This window comes from Acanthochromis polyacanthus, chromosome 20, assembly GCF_021347895.1.
Source record: "Acanthochromis polyacanthus isolate Apoly-LR-REF ecotype Palm Island chromosome 20, KAUST_Apoly_ChrSc, whole genome shotgun sequence".
Lineage (NCBI taxonomy): Eukaryota > Metazoa > Chordata > Actinopteri > Pomacentridae > Acanthochromis > Acanthochromis polyacanthus.
The window spans coordinates 11,496,742-11,521,763 of record NC_067132.1 but is presented as its reverse complement, the minus strand read 5'-3'; the positions used below and the strand labels follow the sequence as shown (position 1 = coordinate 11,521,763).

At 41.4% G+C, this 25,022-nt stretch overlaps 1 protein-coding gene and 1 long non-coding RNA gene across 28 annotated transcripts in view; one reads left to right on the top strand and one right to left on the bottom strand.

The window, feature by feature from the left end:
* The window catches only part of LOC127531400 (leukocyte elastase inhibitor-like), a 203,738-nt gene that overhangs the window by 5,700 nt on the left and 173,016 nt on the right, over positions 1-25,022 (bottom strand). For 17 of the 27 annotated variants that reach the window (XM_051940697.1, XM_051940681.1, XM_051940680.1 and 14 more), the window contains exons 6-9: positions 16,223-16,300; positions 15,977-16,066; positions 15,707-15,887; positions 14,650-15,554 (exon numbers count right to left, since the gene is read on the bottom strand). In XM_051940697.1, the coding sequence (XP_051796657.1) occupies positions 15,328-15,554; positions 15,707-15,887; positions 15,977-16,066; positions 16,223-16,300 (576 nt within the window). In that variant the 3' untranslated portion in view covers positions 14,650-15,327. Of the gene's footprint in view, positions 1-4,243; positions 4,292-10,832; positions 11,015-12,734; positions 12,907-14,649; positions 15,555-15,706; positions 15,888-15,976; positions 16,067-16,222; positions 16,301-25,022 lie in introns of those variants that run through there. The other 10 variants (XM_051940708.1, XM_051940712.1, XM_051940713.1 and 7 more) reach the window with 5 other exon arrangements.
* LOC127531402 (uncharacterized) overlaps positions 14,572-25,022 on the top strand; it is an 82,076-nt gene continuing 71,625 nt past the window's right edge. Inside the window, exon 1 of the long non-coding RNA XR_007938508.1 lies at positions 14,572-14,693. This is a non-coding gene — a long non-coding RNA (uncharacterized LOC127531402). The remainder of the gene's footprint in view (positions 14,694-25,022) is intronic.

Genomic DNA, 25,022 nt, shown 5'->3' with positions numbered 1-25,022 from the left:
ACACATGCCATCCCTCCACCATGTTGTTATTGTGTGGTTATCCTTCTATTAAGAAAAGATGTTTTTTATAGTGTGCATCCAAATCAGCACGACATTAACTAATTATCTTCTGTCAACATTTAGAACAAAGTTTGCTAAATTTGGTATTATCCACATACAAGAGCGCTATCAGAAATAACCATGTTTAAAGTATGCATATGACAGGAAATCTGTGTGACAATGTGTTATCAAAACTTGAGGACAAAGGATCATTTCTAGCAGCTGCTATTAAGAGATATTAAAGCCACACACAGGGAGGTCATAAAGGGATAAGACGGTTCCTGTGTGTTGTGTAACATTATGAGCTTGGAGCTGTTGGACACACACACTAAACCTTCAGTAACCGAGGGCTGCTCCCTGAAACTGCTTTTCCCATCAGACAGGTGAAGACAGCAGCATATAGGAGATAAGAAAGGCAAACAGAAGCCAGAAAAACAAGTCTCTCTCTCTCTCTGGAACCACATTTTCTCTGTCTCCAAGAATCCCTTCTCCACATGGCACCACCCATACCAAGTGTTAGTAACATGTCCTCCTGTTAGTGAATGATTCCTTTACTGTTGACTCTTTAATCTTCAGCAGGCCAGGTGGTAGAGTGAACGGGTTACACTGCTGCTGCTGCATCTGCATCTGCATTGGTGGTTCTGCCTGCTGTGGTTCCTTTGGTTTGGTAAAACAGAGAACCTGGGGGTCCAGGTGGTAGTGCTGACTGTTAGGTTGGATGTCATTTGTCTGTAGTTGTGTGCAATAAGTTTCCATCCATCCTGATATGTGGGCTGAGTTCCACAGGCATTACATTACAGTACAACCCCCCTCATATTTATTGTTTAATTCAAGACCCCCTGCAGTGAAAATCAACTTTTCAACTTCACTAACATGTTCACATGGAGTTTTAATAAACTAGAGCAGGGATGTGCAAAAAGTATGTTCTGAAAATGTTCAAGGTATTAAAGAATGATCTTTTTACAAAACATTACGAACAATCTGGAATTTCTTCAGAAAAACAAATTTAATTTCAGCAACATTATGACTCAGTTTATCATTTACACATTACAACTAACAGATCACAGAGTGTCTGCAAAGGAACACAACATTTAGTCACAGATATCTGGAACTGAATGATATACTATTTTATGATTAAAACAGGAAGTCAGAAAAGAAAAGACAAAAAAAACAAACAAAAACAAAACGATGTATCACAAAAATGAGACACAAAAGAACAATGAACAATCCAGTATTTTACTTTGTGATAAAAAACTATTTGTCAAGGTCTAGAAATTATTTGAAATTTACAGTTTTACAAAAGTATAATCTGCAGTTAATGTCTTGTCTGTAATTTTTGTACTTTACAAAATCATCCCACAGGCCGGATTGGACCCTCTGGAGGGCCGGTTTTGGCCCGAGGGCCGCATGTTTGAGACCCCTGCACTAGAGGATATATCATTAGTGATACAAGCAGTCAGCATCAGGGTGGAGAATTTCCAACAACTACACTTTCAAAAACACACATTCAGACTTCTAAGGTTTAATATGACAGAACGAAGGTAAAGAACTGGTCCTGCAGGGTGGAGCTTTCTGTCATTATTCTCTTTCAGAAGCAGTTCATGGTTGAAACATGTATAACTAAATGGCTCCAAAATTACAACATGCCAAAGTAATTTTGCAGAGTCGTAGGTGAATAGGTGTGCTTGAGCTGCAGCCAAGCTTTTATTGTAGAAAAGTAGGGATTATTTTAAAGCAACAAAAGAAATGAAATATGGAACTTTGATACACAGAGAAAAGTTTAATCTACAACTTTTACACTTCTATACAGCTGTGGGACAGTCTCAGCTTGAGCACAAAGAAACAGAGAGATGATGATTGGAGTTAAATATTATAATAATCCAAATATCACCTTCAAATATACACTAATCACCTGTAAATGTACTCAGCTTCCCTACATGCATGTCAGAAATTATTCTGAGCAATTGCACTGCCATATTCAACCACAACTTTTTGTACTTTTCCAAGAAGAGGAGCTGAAGATAATCACACCCAACAATGTTGTCAGGTTGTACTCACAACACTCTGAGTACATTTGTCAGTTACAATGTATGAACTTCAACCTGTGGAGCTCCTGGGTAACACCTTTTACAACTGCTGGTAAGTCGATCTTTAAAACTTACTTGCAACAGCTGGCAGAGAGCTAAAAGTGAAAAGAAATAGTCTTTAACCTGGATCAAATTCCTAATTTTGACAGCAAAAAAATGCATTTGTCTTTCATTTGTTGTAAGAATAATAATTTCATGTTGGCTTTGAGTCAGCCATCAAGACACTGAGAAATGATGTGTGTTGCAGCTCAGCGTGTGCACATTTCTAAACTAAACTGAACCATCAGATTGTTCTAACAAGCTCTGCTAATCTGAGTGATGTCATTGGTGATCCACACATTTCTTATTCCCATGAACAGATTCCAGTATCTGCAGAACAACTGTTGTCCAGCCGGCTAAACATCAAGTTAGAAGAAATCACTTCACAGTCAGACATTCAGAGGTGGACAGAGTAGCCAAAAAAATCGTACTCAAGTAAGAGTAATGTTACTTCAGAATAATATTGCTCAAGTAGAAGTAAAAAGTAGTCATTCAAAAAATTACTCAAGTAAGAGTAAAAAGTATTTGGTGGAAAGACTACTCAAGTACTGAAAGTACTGAGTAACTGTTTGACTGTAATGTCTGATTTATATCTTTAGAAATGATGTGATCAGACAGACAAAAATTTAAAATAATGTGCAAATTCTGGTATTTCCAAATAATAAGAATGGCTACTTTTTACTTCTACTTGAGCAATATTATTCTGAAGTAACATTACGCTTACTTGAGTACGATTTTTTGGCTACTCTGTCCACCTCTGCAGACTTTCCAGCAAGTTGCAGCTGAAAAAGTAAATTCTCACAGCAATCACTTTCACCTCTTTCACAATCACAAAGTCATGCATGGCCACACTTCTTCACAGCTCCTGACTCAACCTGAACTGCATCATTTAGTTGGATTTTGTCTTGTTGCTGACAACACCCGACATGGAAACTGACTCACCTCACACTCATCTTTAAAACTTTCCTTACCACTCCCATTGACACAGATACTGTCACTTTTTCTGTCTGTTTACCCGCCCTGCTTTGGCTCTTAGTACAGCTGCAGGCATAACGTCTTATCCCATTAGATAGTAGTGACATCCTATTTGGAACAACTGCAAGCTGTGTGTGCAAAATAAAACTAACTGATAATAGTTTGCCTCCTTACTTTAAACAGTGAACTGTTCCTGATCCTGTTGAAAAGAAGGCATAAAAGCACAAATAGGGAAAACCTCAAATTAATACCTGTTATTTCAATGTACTCCCTACTAGCATTTTATCACTATTGACTGTCACGATGCTCTGGAAGAAACTGTTTTAAACTTTATGTTGTAAATGCTGTCAATATTATCATTTCTAATGACTGGAGTTGTTTCTTTACCCCAGCATAGATTACAAATGAAGCCTTTACTGTCCTACCTGTTTGACTTATGTGGGTGTGGCTGTGCTCTAAACGTCAGGAAACATTCTTCTTTTGCACAATGTCTAGTTACACCTACATTCCAGATAACTGCCCTGCATGTCTGTGGTGCAATAGTTGCCCTTATGCTCTAAAGGTGACCCATATTTCAAAGGAATGACTCAACTTTGACAAGGACTCACCAACAAAGCCCAGCCAGACAGACAAGTTGACATGTCTGCTGCACATAATGCTAACAGATAACATGTACTGATTACTTCAATGTACATAAATCTTTATTGCCCTTAAACCTCCATGTTTTGCATCATGTTCCTATAGTAACACAACACATAACTGGCCTTCACAAATCTTTGCAGGACTCTAAAAAGAACAGATCTTTGTCATTTTTGCTGACAGCGGAAGACAAAACTGGTGATTCATACAGAATGGAGGCTTCACACCCTCAGAACTCCTCTATAGCTTCCATTCATATCAAATTCAAAGCCTTCCCATCATGGAGCTTTACTGTTAAGCGTTGTTTGTCTTCAAGTGATGTTGAGTAATTTTAAAGGTAAACTCAGAAGACACACTCTGCCTCAAAACCAGACTGATCCAGGTGCACCCACCTGTAGTGCTATCAATGTTTATCTGTTACTTCTACCAAAGACAGTTGTTGTGTAGGTGAAGGTGCGCTGTACCTCTGACATCTGCGCTTCTGTGTTGCCCCCCGCAACACATATTTCGGGAATCTTCCATGACCCTCTGGCTCTTCCAATAATAATAATAATTAAGACTTAAACACTTAGTATACCACTTGTTAATTTAGTTTAGAAAACATAATAAAAAAAAATCAAAATCACACGAATGTAAATGTGTCACTCTCCCTATCTGCACTCCCCACTGAAGAACCCCCTCCTCCTCCTACTCCTACCTTCTGTCTCTCTTTATTGTGCTTGTATGTTTTATAACGTGTTTGTTGTCATTTTTTCAGGCAATGTTGTGCTATTATTTAATGCATATATAGATCTTGACTTGCTATGTACATCTCTTTTCAACACCCACAGCTCACAGACAGCAACAAACAGCTCACAAGGACACACACAGACGATATTCTATATTGCTACTTATTCAATGACTGAACTTCTCTCTTTATGCTCAAGTTAAATATTGTAGCCTGGAATGTTCATGGCATACGCTCACGAACAAAGAGTTAAAATTATGGATTATGTCTCCAAATTAAAAGCAGATATTTTGCTCCTCCAAGAAACGCATTTAGTAGAATCAGAAGAAAAATCTCTATTAGACTCGAATTATAATATCATCTTTTCATCTTGTTATAACAGTAGACAAAGAGGGGTCTCTATTCTAATCCATAAGAGAGTACCATTCACTTTAAATAGCACAGTAACAGACTCAGAGGGCAGATATATTATTATCCAGGCATCAATCTTTAATAAATTATATTCAATTGCAAATATGTACGCCCTGAATAATGATGATCCACTTAGCAGACTTATCTGCTAACTCAACAACCATTATCGGTGGCGACTTCAACATAGTATTAAACCCGTCACTAGTTTGATCTCATAGTCCAATACATGCAAAACAACCACAATCAGCTAAAGTCATACAGGATTATATGAAAGATTTTGGACTAGAAGATGTCTGGAGACTCAAAAACCCAACAAAGAGGGACTATACTTTTTTCTCTCAGGCGCACCAAACATTTGCAAGAATTGACTTTATCCTCTCAAATAACTCTATCGCACACAAAGCTACTACTAAAATTCACCCAATCATTATCAGCAACCATGCACCAATATCTCTCAACCTGCAAACAGATTCCATCCCTAAACCTCCTCAGACTTGGCACCTAAACATCTCTCTACTCGAAGACCAGGAATTTGATCGAATAATAAGACGTGAGTGGGCAGACTTTCTAATAAACAATGACTCTAATGATGTATCTCCATCTTTACTTTGGGAAACTGGAAAAGCCGTAATCAGAGGCAAAATAATATCGTACTCCTCGTACAAGAAAAAAAGGATCAACGACTACAGGAAGAAATTGAGGAAAAAAATTAAAGAACTTACAGAGAACTATGCAATAAATCCAAGTGATCAATTGTGGTTAGAACTACAAAATGTTAAACTAAAACTCGATAATATCTTATCAAAGAAAACAGAGTTCTTACTACAACAGCTGAGATATAATGATTTTGAACACAACAATAAATCAGGAAAATTTCTTGCGAACCAACTCCAGCGCAATAAAGAAAAATCCTTCATAACAGCAATTCAGGATCCCTCAGGGAAATATACTCAGTCACCCCAGGAAATTAATCAGACTTTCTATAATTATTACCGAAGTTTATACTCATCAACAGTTAACCCAAACGAAGAAGATATTCATATCTTTCTTGACAATCTAAACTTGCCCGAATTAACGTCAGATTACAGAAACACACGAGATGCTCCATTGTCTATCAAAGAATTACAGTGTGCATTAGACAGTATCCTGATGGCTTCCCTGCTGAATTTCTTAAACATTTCTGGTCAATGTTAGCACCTCTTTTCTTCAGGACAGTGACAGAGATTAAAAATAATGGTTATATAAGTTTGCATATGAATACAGCTGCAATTAAATTATTATTGAAACCAGACAAAGATCCTACACTTCCCTCCAGCTATCGACCTCTGTCACTAATCAACACTGACATCAAAATTGTCTCAAAAGCTCTTGCCTCTACGTTGGAGAAAATTATCCCGTCAATAATCCACTCTGATCAAACAGGTTTCACAAATGGCTGACACTCCACCAACAATATCTGAAGACCTTTTAACCCGTTGCGCTTCAGTTGCGCTTCAGTGTCCCGCCCGCGGTACACTTTGAGATCTGCATAAACAATTTGCTAAATGTCTGAAACTGCAAATGCGATTATACAAACACTATATGCCGATGGAAAGCTGAGATTCTCATGAATCCGCCGGTATAAACTACTTTCCGATGCGATTACCACAGCGGGTAATATAAACACATTTGTCCGACAAAAAACGAATATCCATCCATCCGTTCTCTATTCACGGCTTCAACGTACACAGCGCGACTCACATTTCCGGGTTCATTATTACACACAGATGAAAATATTCCACAAAAAACGGCCATAATCCAACCTTGGACATCCAGACGAAACAAGCCAGTAAACTATTTTGTCCAAAACATGTCCTGAAGTCGGTATATACGCCACGAATCGGTCGTTTTCAAGGAAATGCACCTTGCGATGCGCGTCCAATATTCCCTGTATTTCTCGTCATATTTTTATTTACAAATAGAATATTAGCGATTTTTTGTACTGAAAATGGCTGGAATTGACTGCAGCTTAACCTATACGCAGATGACATTTTACTTTACCTACAAGAACCAAAAACCTCAGTGAAGGAAGTACTTAACCTCATTACAAACTTCTCACGTCTTTCAGACTACTCCATCAACTGGTCAAAATCAATCATATTACCTTTAACAGAAAACTCATGGAATCCAACAGTCCAAAACTCGCATTACTCTATTCCTACTGTCAATATCAGATATCTGGGCATAAATATTTCCTCCAAACTCTCAGAGCTAGTTCACCTGAACTACACCCCACTTTTGGACAAAGTCTGTGAAGATCTAAGGCGATGGAAAAACCTCTGCATCTCCCTTTTGGGATGAATAGCTATAGTCAAAATGAAAATATTATCTAAAATCAACTACCTCTTTTCCATGATTCCATTTAAACCCACATCAAAGTGGTTTCAATCGTTAGACTCTGCCATTGGTAAATTCTATTCAAAGAACAAAAAGGCTAAAATCAGTCTGGCCACCCTCCAGAGGAATAAACCCGAAGGGGGATTGGGAGCCCCCAACTTCATGTATTATTATTTAGCCAACCAACTACAGTATATCACCAAATGGATTCACCCACATGAAGAATATAACTCCTGGCTGGAACTACAACAGTTAGATTGTAACCAGATCAAAATCTCAGACCTGCCCTTTATCACTTCTGCCCTTAAACATCACTCCTACTTCAAGAAACCAATGATCGCCTCCACTTTGTCTGCTTGGTGGAAAACGTTGGAGGTCACAGGCTCCCAATTAAAACCCAGCATACTGTCCCCAATCTGGCACCACCCTAATTTTGCAAACAATAAAATAGCTCTTTATTTCAGGACATGGGCAGAGAGAGGAGTCACCCACCTCCATCACCTTTTTGATGATAACATATTTAGGACATATACAAACTTATTCCAAACATTTGAAATAAGAAATGGAAACTTCCTCCACTACCTACAGGTAAAGAAGATGCTTACAAGTAGAATTCCATCGCTTCAGTCTACTTCACAGCCAACTGATTTACAACCACCTGAAGTTGTTAAATACATTATGAAACTGTCTCCAAGAAACAAAAAGAACCTCTCAAAAATGTATAGTTTACTTTCAAAGACAGACTCTATTCACCTACCAACTCACAAATGGGAAGAAGACTTGTCCAAATCCTATGACTCTGATTTTTGGACCCAGATCTGTGAAAACACATTTAAAATGACAAAACACCAACTTACAACTGATCCAATTTAAGGCTCTTCATAGAACGCATATAACCCAATATAAATTATATAAAATGGGCTTCTCAAACTCAGACACATGTACTCAATGCTCGCAAAACATGGCTGACACATATTTTTATGCTCTTTGGCTATGTACACCCATCTATCAATTCTAGGCCCTAATCACACAGAAACTCTCCAATATTTTGCGCTGTGGGATTCCCCATTCCCCGAACATTTGCCTAATTGGTGACCTAACGCTAACAGCCTAACCGGACATTCATATCCAACCCACACTTGCAGCTATCGCCATTGCCAAAAAAACTATTTTAGTTAACTGGAAAGATAAGAAAGCCCTCAACACCATCCATTGGCTGAACCTCCTCACAGAACACATTTCACTGGAGAGAATATCTGCTACCCGGAAAAAACAATTGGACTCATTTAAAGAAAAATGGTCTAAATTTATTAATTCATTAAATATTAATCTATAACTCCTGCTTGTATGTGGGCGTATGCCACTGCCCTCATAAAAAAAATGTGATACCTGTTCTGTCTGTGCGTATGGTCTAACTTTCCTCTGCTTTTTTTCAGTTTATTAACCCTTCAACTCTCAAAGATTGATAGCACCATGGACTTCAAGGCCATGTGCATGCACTGGTGGTGTCCTTTCCCTATGGTTCCCGGGGTTGCTCTCTGGCTCTGCAGAGTCGGGGTGGCTTGGGCCCCTCTCCGTGGGGGTGGGTGTCTCCGGTGTCTCCCCCATTGAGCTCTGGGTCTGCACACTCTCCCGGGGCCTCGGGGGTGTTGGCAACTGATCTCTTCTGGGGCGCCTGGCTGGTCCTGGGGCTTGGGGTGGGTCGGTCCCTCCGTTGCTCCCCTGTCCCTTCCCGCTCCGCTTCCCTCCCCCTCCCTCCTCTCCTGCCTGCCCGCTCCTCCTCGCCCCTCTCCCTCTACTGTGGGGGGTCTGGGGCCCTTGCGGCCGGGGGGTCTGGCGTGGGGGCTGGGTGGTCTCTCTGGAGGGGTGGCTCTGACTCATCTGGGCACAGGCCTTGATCCTGGCCTGCGTGGCGCCACTGGAGTCCAGTTTCTGCTGGCTGGGGCTCTCCGTCCGGGCCTGGTGCTGTCCTGGGGTGTGGTGGGGTGGGTGGGGTGTCGGGGGCGCTGCGGGGTGGGCGCCCTGCGTCCTTGGCGTGCCGGCTCCTGGGTGGGCGTTGAGGCTTGTGGCCCTTGCTTCCTTGTGGCACGGCCTGGTCCCCCCTTCGGGGTGGGGTGCCACGTGCAGCTGGCCCGTGTTGGAGCTATGGTGCCTGCCGGGGCGCTGCTCTGATCTGCAGCTCCCAGGGGTTGTTGTGCTGGCTGGGCCAGTTGGTTCGTGTGGGCCCTCCCTGGTTCCTTGCCTCTTGGCTCTGGGGGCCCTCTGCATCAGTACCGGTGGTCTTGCTACCTGTCTCCCCCACTGCTCTGTCCTCTTGGGCCAGATCCAGTTAGGGCCATGAGGGCAGATGGGGGTGGGAACGATGGGCACTGTGGTGGGGCGGGTGGCAGGGCTATACGGCCCTGTCTTCCCCTCATCACCCTTTTGCCTGCCTCCCTTGCTCTCCAATCTTTTTTTAATGCACCACACACACTCACCTTGCGGGTAGGTCTGGGTTGGCTGATGCCCCTCCAGCCTCTCCACTTTTAATGCACCACATGACACTCAGGGTTACACTATCACGGTGCGGGGATAATGTTTCCTGTCAGGGATCGGGAAACGTATTAATAGGGGAGTAATGGGTGGGTTTCACAGTTATGGCCTCGCTGGTGGGATCTGGCCCCCTTATGGCTATGGGGCGGCAGGGTGTACCATCATCCGTGTCGCTGTGGCTGGGGGTCCCCGGGGCCAGGGGGTCGTGGCCTGTGGGGGTTCTCCTGCATGCCCGACGGGTCCTGGCTGGTGCGGTCACTCTTGGTGGGCTGTGGGGTCTGGATTGGCTGTCCTGGTGGGTGCTGTGGCTGTGGCGCGGGCTGGTGGTATGTGGTGGCTCTGTCCTGGTGGGGGGTCGGTTCGCATCACGGGATGTGGGGGCTTTGGGTGTGCTGTGCTCGCCCGGGGCTGGTGGGGAGGGGGGATGCTGGGTTCCCTTCCGATGGCGTCGCCAGGCCCCACCGCTCTGTCCATTTTTGCCCTCTGGACTCGCATTAATGTAATACCACCGCTTACTAGTCCCTGTCCCTGTCCGTCCCGTTTCGTCCTGTCCACCCTTTGTTTCCCTTCACATCACCACTGAGGTGTAGCACTGCCCTCCCTGGCTCTTAACAGGGCATTGTAATAAAGAGTGTCAGCTTAGCTTTCAGGGAGGGCTGGTGATGGTCACACGCATGCACTAAATAATAAAATATTTGGCTGCAAGACTAAAATATGCATTAATCTCATAAAGTGTTGACACCCCTTCCGTGGAGTTAAACAATGAGAATAAATGCAGACAAAAAGGAGGAAAAATAAATAAATAATTCAAAGCCTTCTCGTCATGGAGCTTTACTGTTAAGTGTTGTTTGTCTTCAAGTGATGTTGAGTAATTGTAAAGGTAAACTCAGAAGACACACTCTGCCTCAAAACCAGACTGATCCAGGTGCACCCACCTGTAGTGCTATCAATGTTCATTTGTTACTTCTACCAAAGACAGTTGTTGTGTTGGTGAAGGTGCGCTGTACCTCTGACATCTGCGCTTCTGTGTTGCCCCTCGCCCCCAGCATCACCATAGCCAGGGCAGAAGAGATGCTGAAGGGGGAGTAGAAGAGGTTTGCTGTCTTGTCATTATCGCCGAGGTTCTTGAACAAAGCCAGAGAGAATTTGGTGTTGGCCTGAGCTAGGGGGCTTGGAGATGCCATTGTTTCTGGAACAAAGAAAGCACAGAGCATTAGTTGTTGAATTACAAACTCAGATATTTTGTTCTCTAGTTGGATAAGTTTCTTTGATCTTCTGTGAATATAGAAATGGGCAACAAATGAAAGGAATCCATTCATTCCAACACTGAAAGGATTTGGTGGCTCTGGTGAACTGTGGGGAGCATTTTACCACCAAGATTTGGGTTCACTTGTTTATTTAAAGGGAAGCATCACTGCAAATTGATCCAAAGTTGTTGCAAATGATCATCTTTATCCTGTTATGAAGCACTTCTACTCTGATTGGGGTTCCACAGAGCATGAAGGGTCACTTTGATGACAATGATGTGAATCATGTACAGTCAGTAGATCTCAACCCAAGGGAGCATCTATGGCAGATTTTGGACCGATGAGTTGGGCAGCACTCTTTACCACCATCATCAAAATGGCAAATGAGGAATATCTTTTGGAATAATATGGTTCTTCCCTCCAGTGGAATTCCAGAAATTTTCAGAATAAATGTCAAGGAGAGATGAAGCTGCTCTGGTGGCATGTAGTGGCAAAACTCAAGATACTTGATGTTGTTTTTTCAGAATGAGAATTAAAATAAGATATACTTTATTTATCACAGAGGAAATTATTTTGCCAGAGAACAACAAACAATAAACAAAGGTTAGTGGAAAATACACAGTTACACAGAGGTTAGTAGTAAAATAGAAATAACAAAGAATACAAAGTACAAAATGTAAGTTTCTAAAAGTGTTTGTGTGAAGTGTCACAGTGTGTAAAGTGTCTGAATCTGAATCAGTTTTACTGGCTAAGTATGTACATCCATGCAAGGATACTGACTGTTTTAGTCTTTGCTCTCTAAGTGCTGAGTAAAACACACACATTTCTAAAAAGAGCAACAGTTTACTGAGAGGAAATTAATGTTTAAAAACCAGGAGGAGCATCAGGACTGTCAACTCTAACCTCCAGTCAGCAGCTCACAAACAAGAACCACAAACACATAACTGTAAATATGTCAACATTACACATCACACAGACTGCACATTCTCTGTGTGAATGCACATCTTCACTTTTTAACATCCACTACCTCTTGCACTTTGTACGAACCATAAATATGTCCATTTTACCTCTTTATTCTTGTATATTATAGTTTATCTCGTATTTTTAGTATTATTTATATTTTTTTTATCAGTTTAACATTTTATATTTCTGAAGCCTGGTGGACAGTCGCTGCATTTCACTACCATACTACGTTTATGTGACGAATAAAAGAATCTAATCTAAAAACTTGATGTATATAGGTATGTATATCCATGCAAGGATGTTGGCTGTTTTTGTCTTCATTCTAAAACACACATTTCTAAAAAAAAAAAAAAAAAAAAAAGAGAGCAACAGAGAGGAAACTAGTGAATCAACAGTTAAGTGCAAATTGTGCAGATTGTGACTACAGAGGAATAACTACAGCTATTACCAGTAAATACAGGATTATTAACATTTTACATACATACGATACGTGGATGATAATGCAGTGGAGCAGACAGCAGCTTTCTAGGAATATAATGACAACCAAAAGACTTAATTTTGTAAATACGCTTTCAAGAAAGTGTTCAGAGTCAGATTCTACTGTGGAATATTTTAGAAACACAGTTTCGTTTGTACACAGAAACTACTCAGTGCTCCATTATCAGCTATACTAACACACACAAACTGAAGGAGACACACCGTTTACTTACTGACAGGAGAGTTCCTTGTGGTCCTTGAGCGATTGGAAGTCTTTTCGCGACAGGAAGACTTGTGTTTGAAGCATCTGGTTTTATTATTTACTTGTCGACACACCCATAAAACCTGAACACATCAGCTTCCGCTTTCTCCTCCTTCACTGGACGGAAGCCGAGTGGATACAAACACGATGTTACTCGCTTCAGCCCTTCCGATAAAATTAGTTCCCAAAAAATGGTGACTGTTCCTGGTATTTACAGGGTTTTGGTTTTGTGATTTTTTTGAGAAACTAAATAATGATTCCCAACAGAGCGGCAGTCAATGCTGTTTTATTTTGACGTCTAGTCATTGTTTCTGAGTTAGTGTTGGTGCCAGAGGTAGATAATAATTTTTGCCCTGCTCTTCAGTTTTGCTTTGACTCCTGGGTTTAATTTAATTACTATGATGAACTATTGTTCTAAGCTCACAGTGGAAGTTACACAAAGTAGTGTTACAGACACATCCCACTAAACATCAGACATCTGCTGGACGTTCAGATCACGTCCAGATTGTGTCCATCGGCCCAATAGTGTCTGCAGAAACTGTTTGTTTTAGAACGTTTTATGTGTTTAACGTTATAAACATTTGTATTTATGAATGTCAGGGAGTCACAGAGCTAATTACCTACCCTTGTATGTTTGTGTATTTAACTTTTATTTTCATTAAATGTTATTGTATAAAATAAATATAAACATATATCTGCCTCCAGAGTTGTCCGTGTATTGCCTCTTTCCAAGCTTTCAGGTTGTGCTGTTTGAGAAAGGTCATTACAGGTCATTACATTATTATTTTACCCAATAATTACACAATTTGTCCAAATACAAATTGTTAAGGAATTAATTCCAGGCTTCTTCATGGAACAGGTATTCAGAACTTCATCAACAAACACCGTCAAATGATAACCAGTAATTTCCAAGCACTCACAGAATATTTCACAATCAGTGTACACCTCCTTCAGAATAAAAGCATGGCTCGAAACACAAAGAGCAAAGGCATAGACTGTATATAAAGATACCAAAATACCTGCTAAGAGATGCAGAAGTCTCATTGACAGTTACAGAAACCGTTTGATCGCAGTAATTGCCTCAAAACGTTGTGCAATAAAATATTAAGTTAAGGTTCAAAAACTCCTGATTACTGACCTGCAGGAATACATCAGAATCAGAACCACTTTATTGATCCCCGAAGGGAAATTCAACTGTCAGGATTCTTATCTGTTTCATTTTGAATTGAAGAGCCTGATTACTGACAGCAAGAAAGATTTCCTCAATCTTTCAGTCCTGCAGTGCAGGGATAGGAGCCGTCCACTGATGTTTTGTTGCTCACTGAGGCAGATATGAAGTGGATGATCCATGTTTGTCAGAATGGCCTCCATCCTGCTCAGTGCCCGTCTCTCCACCTCATCCTCCAATGTGTTCAATTCAAAATTCAACATATACCTGAATTTAATGTTCACATACATCACAGTCTAACTGACAAATTGTGTGTTTTTCAGCAGAAATCTTTGCAATCGTTCTTGACCTGCTGTGGATAGAACAAGTACAACCATTCAATCAGAAAAGAGTTACTGACTGAAATTTATGTAGTGTTTTAAAGATTAAAAAGGCCTTTAGGTGATACATGATGAAAACAGTTTGTTGTAAAGAAGAACTAAAATCACTTCTACAGTGAAATCCAGTGTGATATTAGCTCTTCTACATGATTAAACTACATTATAAACTCCACTGTTTTTAAACTACATCAGAGAAAATATCAGTAAAAAACTTTTTTTTTTTAAATGTGACATACAATATTTGCAAACCACACACTTTTATTCCATATTTAAAACACAGGCATACACCAAAAGGACCTGGACTCAAAACCAGTTCAAACCTTCATGTAAGTTCTTCTTATTTTTAATCCATTTTTATTTCATGCATAAAGGTACAGTTAAATGTAACTGAACTTTACGTAATGACCAAAAACACAAGCACCTGTTATTGTGATTTCATCACATCATTCGTTTTTGGTCAAGCAAAAATATAAAACGATAAAATTGCTTGTTATGTAAATAAAGTACAGAGAACATTGCAGCCAAAAGGCACAGTTGATGTCTGAGCTGCTGGGCGAAAAAGGGACAATTTACAGTTAAATTCATTAAAAGGATGTAAGGTGCAGGATAAACTAGACAATATGGAGAGATGAACCACAGTAGAGTAAGACTGCAGCAAACAGGACCATACGTGCATTGCAGACATAAAGTAAAGGATGAGATTAGCCTAAACAGTGCTAGAGCTGAATGTTCAGGAAGGCACAGGACAAATTCACAATCATTTATATGAGAAGAGACACAAATGAGAGAGATCAGGTTTAGAAGATCCAACACCATCGTTTTTACTCATAATCCTGGTGTTGGAAACATTGGACGGGAACTCAGGGTGTGATTAGCGACAAGAAACTGTAGAGCAATTATTCTCAACATTCTTCCAGTGATGCAGAATAAAACGTTACACTATTGCAGATTATATGTGTTGTAACCTCCCTCTGTTGGGAAAACCTGCTCTAAACAACGACGCTCTCACTCAGGGGAGCAGTATCGGCCAGCAAAGAGGATGCTCATGGAAGGGTTGTGTCGGATGAAGAAGAGGAAGGGGTGGTCTGCGATGAATTTGGCTGGAGGTGTGTAGGAACAAAGCATCACCATGGCAGCAGTGGCAGCAGCAGCCTCAGTTCCCTCCTCGTTGACCTCTACGAAAGCCTTATGGATGACTTCAGACAGCACCAGGTCATTGACAGGAGACATGCCTGTTAAAGGAGAGTGACAGATGATACTTCACATAAATATAGTACCTGGTGGGAGTGTAGACAGCATTGATTTGGGAGAACTTCAGTAGCCAGTTCAGGCTTTGGCTGCCTGCTCTTTAATGTATCTTGTACGATCCAGGAACACGTCATACCAGAGAAGTCACTCTTTCCCATGTCAAAGGCGTCCACCATGCCCATGCTGACCAGGACCTTCTTCATGTCGTACTTCTCCTCCATCTTGAATCGAGGCAGACCCACCTGGACCTCAACTTCATACATCATGTCTGGACGAGTCCACTCCACAAACTTCTCATAGGTCAGCTCCTTCTCCAGCTGGGTGGTGGACACATAATCAGTCATTCCTCTTGGTTGTATCTTGTAGATTCTGTTTTGTGCCCAAGTGCAAATGTTTGTGTTTGTACCTTCTCCAGGCCTGTAGTACTGTCCTCCATGTCATTGGGGAGGAAGATGAGCATGCTGAGCTCCTTGCCTTTGTAGGGCATCTCTAGGATCTGTCAAACATTTCAAACATGACAGTAAATACACAAACCGGCCTTGCAGCTGTTTGGTTCATGTGTATGAACTTGTTTATGGAATACATGCAAAAACTAAACCCACACACATTATCCAGACATACTGACTGATGGACTGTACTGATGATGAATTACCTTGCAGTTCACTTCAGGGACGGACTTGAAAGGAAACTCAGTTTTCTGGTACATCATCTTCACGGACTTGGTTTCATTCTGAAAACATGAAACAGAAAACACGAAAAACCTGAAACTTCCCACCAGTTGGAATCTTGTGCTCATCACCCAGTTGCAGTGAATCAGAAGTGCATGGCAGGGTGTAATCATTGAGGCATTTGTTGAGTGTGGCCACAGTTGCTGACAGGGTGGCAGAAAGAAACTGTTTTTAAGTCTGTTTGTCCTCGCTTTTATGCATCTGTAACAACTTCCAGAGGGCAACAGATCAAAACGCTGAGAGCCGGGATGTGAACTGTCCTTAATGATTATTACATACACAGGGTGTCCAAAAAAACGTATACACCTTTTAGCAGCTGATAACCAACTAACCTCACACCACCAGACTTCATTTTATGGGGATACCAAAAAGACAAAGTCTACGCAATGAGACCTGCAACAGTCACTGAATTGAGAGCAACCTCTGAACGTGAATGCACGCAAAGACCAAAGGAATTGTTTCATGATGTGTGCTATTCCATCGCTTTGCGTTGTTGGCAGTGTCTGGACCAGAACGGACATCAGTTTGAGAACAAGCAGTGACAAAACAACAGAATGATGTTTGTAAATTCTTTTACATTTTGAAAATTAAACAAACTAGAATAAACACCTCGCTTACAATTATTTAAAGTGTGTATGCATTTTTCTGGGACACCCTGCAATGAGTATTCAGTGCAGCAAACTCACTCCAGAAGTTCAGTGAGGATCTCTGAATGATCCAATGTTGTCCTAAATGACTGATGATGATAAATAGAATCCACCTGTGTGTAATCAAGTCTCCGTATAAATGCACCTGCTCTGTGATAGTCTCAGGGTTCTGTTGAAAGTGCAGAGAGCATCATGAAGACCAAGGAACACACCAGGCAGGTCTGAGATACTGTTGTGGAGAAGTTTAAAGCCGGATTTGGATACAAAAAGATTTCCCAAGCTTTAAACATCTCAAGGAGCACTGTGCAAGCAATCATATTGAAATGGAAGGAGTATCAGACCACTGCAAATCTACCAAGACCCGGCCGTCCCTCTAAACTTTCACCTCGAACAAGGAGAAGACTGATCAGAGATGCAGCCAAGAGGCCCATGATCACTCTGGATGAACTGCAGAGATCTACAGCTGAGGTGGGAGAGTCTGTCCATAGGACAACAATCAGTCGTACACTGCACAAATCTGGCCTTTATGGAAGAGTGGCGGGAAGAAAGCCATTTCTCAAAAATATCCATATAAAGTCTTGTTTGAAGTTTGCCACAAGCCACCTGGGAGACACACCAAACATGTGGAAGAAGGTGCTCTGGTCAGATGAAACCAAAATCGAACTTTTTGGCCACAATGCAAAACGGTATGTTTGGCGTAAAAGCAACACAGCTCATCACCCTGAACACACCATCCCCACTGTCAAACATGGTGGTGGCAGCCTCATGGTTTGGGCCTGCTTTTCTTCAGCGGGGACAGGGAAGATGGTTAAAATTGATGGGAAGATGAATGGAGCCAAATACAGGAGCATTCTGGAAGAAAACCTGTTGGAGTCTGCAAAAGACCTGAGACTGGGACGGAGATTTATCTTCCAACAGGACAATGATCCAAAACATAAAGCCAAATCTACAATGGAATGGTTCACAAATAAACGTATCCAGGTGTTAGAATGGCCAAGTCAAAGTCCAGACCTGAATCCAATCCAGAATCTGTGGGCAGAGCTGAAGACTGCTGTTCACAAACGCTCTCCATCCAACCTCACTGAGCTCGAGCTGTTTTGCAAGGAAGAATGGGCAAGAATTTCAGTCTCTCCATGTGCAAAACTGATAGAGACATACCCCAAGCAACTTGCAGCTGTAATTGCAGCAAAAGGTGGCGCTACAAAGTATTAATGCAAGGGGGCCGAATAATATTGCACGCCCCACTTTTCAGGTTTTTATTTGTTAAAAAAGTTTAAAATATCCAATAAATTTCGTTCCACTTCACGATTGTGTCCCACTTGTTGTTGATTCTTGACAAAAAACTAGAATTTTATATCTTTATGTTTGAAGCCTGAAATGTGGCGAAAGGTTGAAAAGTTCAAGGGGGCCGAATACTTTCACAAGGCACTGTGTATATATATATATATATATATATATATATATATATATCTACAGTGGGTACGGAAAGTATTCAGACCCCTTGAAATTTTTCACTCTGTGTCATTGCAGCCATTTGCCAAAATCAAAGAAGTTCATTTTATTTCTCAATGTACACTCAGCACCCCATCTTGACAGAAAAAAACAGAAATGTAGAATTTTTGCAAATTTATTAAAAAAGAAAAACTGAAATATCACATGGTCATAAGTATTCAGACCCTGTGCTCAGTATTGAGTAGAAGCACCCTTTTCAGCTAGTACAGCCATGAGTCTTCTTGGGAATGACACAACAAGTTTTTCACACCTGGATTTGGGGATCCTCTGCCATTCTTCCTTGCAGATCCTCCAGTTCTGTCAGGTTGGATGGTGAACGTTGGTGGACAGACATTTTGAGGTTTCTCCAGAGATGCTCAATTGGGTTTAGGTCAGGGCTCTGGCTGGGCCAGTCAAGAACGGTCACAGTGTTGTTCTGAAGCCACTCCTTTGTTATTTTAGCTGTGTGCTTAGGGTCATTGTCCTGTTGAAAGGTGAACCTTCAACCCAGTCTGAAGTCCTGAGCACTCTGGAAGAGGTTTTCCTCCAGGATATCTCTGTACTTGGCCACATTCATCCTTCCTTCAGTTGCAACCAGTCGTCCTGTCCCTGCAGCTGAAAAACACCCCCACAACATGATGCTCCCACCACCATGTTTCACTGTAGGGATTGTATTGGGCAGGTGATGAGCAGTGCCTGGTTTTCTCCACACATACCGCTTAGAATTAACACCAAAAAGTTCAATCTTGGTCTCATCAGACCAGAGAATCTTATTTCTCATAGTCTGGGAGTCCTTCATGTGTTTTTTGGCAAACTCTAATCAAATCAAATCAAACTTTATTTATAGAGCACTTTTTCATACATTAAAATGCAGCACAAAGTGCTATACATGTTAAAAACAGTCCCCTCCCCCCGCCCCATCTCCAACCCCCCCCCCCCACACACACACACACACACACACACACACGCACGCACAGATGAAGTGATCTTAAAAGCGCGTGGCTGAGTACAGAGGAGCCAGGTCAGTAAACACTAGGGGGCCGACTGCACGGGTGCCACCCACAGCACAGGGCCAGATGCCTCCACCCGGGCATGCCCCGCCACAAGGACAGTGAGGGGCCCACACAGCAAAACAGTGTTGCAGACCCCCGTTTTGGATAGAGATGATGCCTGCCACAAGACGGAGACATCCCAACCAGGGCCAATTGCAGCCCCCAGTGCAGCCGGCCCCCACTGAGGAAACACTGGAGATATGGAATAAAAACGTAAAACTACAAAGTCTAAGAACATAAAACTTAATAAATAAGTAAAGTTAAATAAAATATGAATTAAAATATAAAGTAAAGTACTAACAAATGGCTAAAATATAATTTAAAAGTAATAAAATAAAAATAAGTAAAAAGAGGGCTAAGATTCATAAATAAATACAATTAAATAAAAATATTGATAAAAATAAGACATTAGTTAAAAACCAAATTAAATAGGTGGGTCTTGAGCCTGCTTTTAAAAATATGAACATTCTCTGTGGCCCTCAGGTCCTCTGGCAGGCTGTTCCACAGACGGGGGCCATAGTGCTGGAAAGATGCCTCACCGTAAGTCCGTGTTCTAGCTTTGGGAACCATTAAGAGGCCGGTGCCAGAGGACCTCAGGGTCCGCGAGGGTTCATATGGTAAAAGCAATTCTGAAAGATAAGAAGGTCCAAGACCCCTAAGACGTTTAAAAACCATTAAAAGGACCTTGAAATCAATCCTAAAACACACAGGGAGCCAATGCAGTGATTCTAAAACCGGTGTAATACAGTGCCTTGTGAAAGTATTCGGCCCCCTTGAACTTTTCAACCTTTCGCCACATTTCAGGCTTCAAACATAAAGATATAAAATTTTATTTTTTTGTCAAGAATCAACAACAATTGGGACACAATCATGAAGTGGAACGAAATTTATTGGATATTTTATACTTTTTTAACAAATAAAAAACTGAAAAGTGGGGTGTGCAATATTATTCGGCCCCTTTACTTTCAGTGCAGCAAACTCACTCCAGAAGTTCAGTGAGGATCTCTGAATGATCCAATGTTGTCCTAAATGACTGATGATGATAAATAGAATCCACCTGTGTGTAATCAAGTCTCCGTATAAATGCACCTGCTCTGTGATAGTCTCAGGGTTCTGTTTAAAGTGCAGAGAGCATCATGAAGACCAAGGAACACACCAGGCAGGTCTGAGATACTGTTGTGGAGAAGTTTAAAGCCGGATTTGGATACAAAAAGATTTCCCAAGCTTTAAACATCTCAAGGAGCACTGTGCAAGCAATCATATTGAAATGGAAGGAGTATCAGACCACTGCAAATCTACCAAGACCCGGCCGTCCCTCTAAACTTTCACCTCGAACAAGGAGAAGACTGATCAGAGATGCAGCCAAGAGGCCCATGATCACTCTGGATGAACTGCAGAGATCTACAGCTGAGGTGGGAGAGTCTGTCCATAGGACAACAATCAGTCGTACACTGCACAAATCTGGCCTTTATGGAAGAGTGGCAAGAAGAAAGCCATTTCTCAACGATATCCATAAAAAGTCTCGTTTGAAGTTTGCCACAAGCCACCTGAGAGACACACCAAACATGTGGAAGAAGGTGCTCTGGTCAGATGAAACCAAAATCGAACTTTTTGGCCACAATGCAAAACGATATGTTTGACGTAAAAGCAACACAGCTCATCACCCTGAACACACCATCCCCACTGTCAAACATGGTGGTGGCAGCCTTATGGTTTGGGCCTGCTTTTCTTCAGCAGGGACAGGGAAGATGGTTAAAATTGATGGGAAGATGAATGGAGCCAAATACAGGACCATTCTGGAAGAAAACCTGTTGGAGTTTGCAAAAGACCTGAGACTGGGACGGAGATTTATCTTCCAACAGGACAATGATCCAAAACATAAAGCCAAATCTACAATGGAATGGTTCACAAATAAACGTATCCAGGTGTTAGAATGGCCAAGTCAAAGTCCAGACCTGAATCCAATCGAGAATCTGTGGGCAGAGCTGAAGACTGCTGTTCACAAACGCTCTCCATCCAACCTCACTGAGCTTGAGCTGTTTTGCAAGGAAGAATGGGCAAGAATTTCAGTCTCTCCATGTGCAAATCTGATAGACACATACCCCAAGCGACTTGCAGCTGTAATTGCAGCAAAAGGTGGCGCTACAAAGTATTAATGCAAGGGGGACAAATAATATTGCACGCCCCACTTTTCAGGTTTTTATTTGTTAAAAAAGTTTAAAATATCCAATAAATTTCGTTCCACTTCACGATTGTGTCCCACTTGTTGTTGATTCTTGACAAAAAAATTAAAATGTTATATCTTTATGTTTGAAGCCTGAAATGTGGCGAAAGGTTGAAAAGTTCAAGGGGGCCGAATACTTTCACAAGGCACTGTATGTGCCCGCCTTCTGGTCTTCGTCAGCACATGTGCCGCGGAGTTCTGTAGCAGTTGTAAACTTGAAATGTTTCTTTTTGGAAGACGAGAAAGCAGGGCGTTACAATAGTCAATACGACTGGAGATAAAAGCATGCATCAGCGTCTCTGTGTTTGCCCGGGAGAGAAAGGGGCGGACTCTGGCGATGTTCTTTAAATGATAAAACCCTGTTTTCATTACGTTTTTAATGTTTGGAATAAAGTTGAGGTCAGAGTCAAAAATGACGCCCAGATTCTTCACCTGATTGGATGGAAATAAAGACAGGGTTTGGAGTTTTGATAAAAGTTTCTCTCCCTGAGCCTTAGGATCAATAATTAAAACCTCAGTCTTACCCTGGTTGAGCTGTAGGAAATTTTCTGCCATCCAGGATTTGATGCCTAAAATACAGTTAAAAAGGGCATCAATCGGCCCTGTGTCATCAGGAGATATGGAGATGTACAGCTGTGTATCATCAGCGTAGCTGTGGAACGTGACACCATGCCTCCTGATGACGTCTCCCAATGGAAGCATATATAGGTTAAAAAGTATGGGGCCTAAAATTGAGCCTTGGGGAACACCACATTTTATTTTATGGATCCCTGAAGAGCATGTGTCCAGACTTACAAGGAATTTTCGATCTGTGAGATAAGAACTGAACCATTGAAAGGCAGTACCAGAGAGGCCTACTAGGTGTCTTAGTCCATTTAAAAGAATCATGTGATCTACTGTATCAAAAGCAGCACTTAGATCCAGCAGCACAAGGACTGTAAGCTTGTGTGAGTCCAGGTTGCACCTAAAATCATTAACAATTTTCAGTAGAGCAGTCTCTGTACTGTGGTTCGTCCTAAATCCAGATTGAAATTTCTCAAGAATAGAATGGTGATTTAAAAAATCGTTCAACTGAATAAAAACAAGTTTTCCTAAAATTTTGCTTAAAAATGGTAAGTTGGACACTGGCCTGTAGTTATTAAGAACATTAGGATCCAAATTGTTGTTCTTCAGAAGGAGTCTCACTACTGCTGTTTTAAGAGCAGCAGGGAAAGAGCCCGTCTGAAGGGAACAATTCACTATATTTAAAAGCTCGACTTCAAGGAATCCATAAAGTGTTTTAAAAAGTGATGTGGGAATTGGGTCTAAAAGGCAGGTTGTTGGTTTTACTTGGGAGAAAACTCTACCAAGCATCTCAGCATCAACCAGTGCAAAACTGTCCAGTGTTTCCTCAGGTAAAAACAAGCTTTCTACTGTATTAGAAACAGTATTCTGATTAGATAAAATAGAGGATCTTATAAAATCAATTTTACCCCTGAAGTGGTCTGCAAAGGCTTCACAAAGAGAGTCCGAGGGAGTGATTTGGTGTCTGTTAAAATCTGGGTTGATTAAATGATCAATGGTGTTGAAGAGGATTTTAGGGTTATTTTTTTGAGCAGTAATTATGTTAGTAAAGTACGTTGTTCTTGCGTGCCTGAGAGCACTGTTGTACATTTTTAGTTGTTCACGGTATATCTGAGAGTGAACTGTTATCTTATTTTTTCTCCATCTCCGTTCAGCTACTCTGCAATTTCTTTTCAATCTTCTGATGGCTTCGTTTCTCCACGGGGGTGAGCGCTTAGGCAACACTTTCTTTGTGGTCAGTGGAGCAACAAGATCAATAGTTTTTTCTAATTTATTAATAAAATGTTCAACGATAAAATCACAGGACGCAGGTGAAGGAGCTGGAGGATGCTTATCCAAGATTTCGATAAAATTTGCAGCCACTTCTGAAGTAAAATAGCGTTTCCTGACAGTTCGCACCGAGGTCTCCCGTTGAATAAAACTGGTGATATTAAAAAACACACAGTAATGGTCCGACACAGCCAAGTCAACAACAGAGGACACACTGGCTGACAGGCCATAGCTGAGGACTAAATCGAGTGTGTGTCCTCCTTTGTGACTTGGCTGTGTGACATGCTGATTAAAATCCAAGCAACTCAGTAAATTTAAAAACTCTTTTGCCATAAAATCAGATGGATTGTCTATGTGTATGTTAAAATCACCAGATATAATGATAAAATTGTAAGTGGCATGGATAATAGATAAAAATTCAGAAAATTCACTGATAAAAACAGAATCATATTTTGGAGGTCTGTAAACAGTGATACAAAGAATTGACGGGCTGTTAAAACCAATTGCATGGTGCTCAAAGGTGGTGTACTGATCAAATTTAATTTCTTTTGGCTTTAGTAAATTATTAACTATTGATGCAGTACCACCACCTTTCCTGCCACTTCTCAGGGAGAATGTAAAGTTAAAATTTGATGGGGAGGCCTCAGTGAGAATAATTGGCGCATCTGTACCCAGCCACGTTTCGGATAAAAACAAGCAGTCTACCTTGTTGTCTAAAATCAGGTCGTGGATAATAAAAGATTTGTATAAAAAGGGAGCGAATGTTTAAAAGTGCCATGTTGATGGTGACAGGTGACTTACAGACTGTATGGGTGGACTGTTGATGTTTTGGGAGAGGTCTGAGGTTATTAAAATTCACAGAGTGAACATGGTGGGGTCTGGTTATGAGACATTGAGTGATGATAACAGGAATTGATGAATGGGTTGTGAAAACAGGGGGCCCAAGTCCAGTATTGTGTGTGTCAAAAGTGGAACTAAAAACATAGGAAGTGGGACCTGGGGGACATCATTCAGTGCACTCTATGCGGGCTTTCATGTGTCTTGCACTGAGGAGAGGCTTCCGTCGGGCCACTCTGCCATAAAGCCCCGACTGGTGGAGGGCTGCAGTGACAGTTGACTTTGTGGAACTTTCTCCTGTCTCCCGACTGCATCTCTGGAGCTCAGCCACAGTGATCTTTGGGTTCTTCTTTACCTCTCTCACCAAGGCTCTTCTCCCACCATTCCTCAGTTTGGCTGGACGGCCAGGTCTAGGAAGAGTTGTGGTCGTCCCAAACTTCTTCCATTTGAGGATTATGGAGGCCACTGTGCTCTTAGGAACCTTGAGTGCTGCAGAAATTCTTTTGTAAACTTGGCCAGATCTGTGCCTTGCCACAATTCTGTCTCTGAGCTCCTTGGGCAGTTCCTTCCACCTCATGATTCTCATTTACTCTGACATGCACTGTGAGCTGAAAGGTCTTATATAGACAGGTGTGTGCCT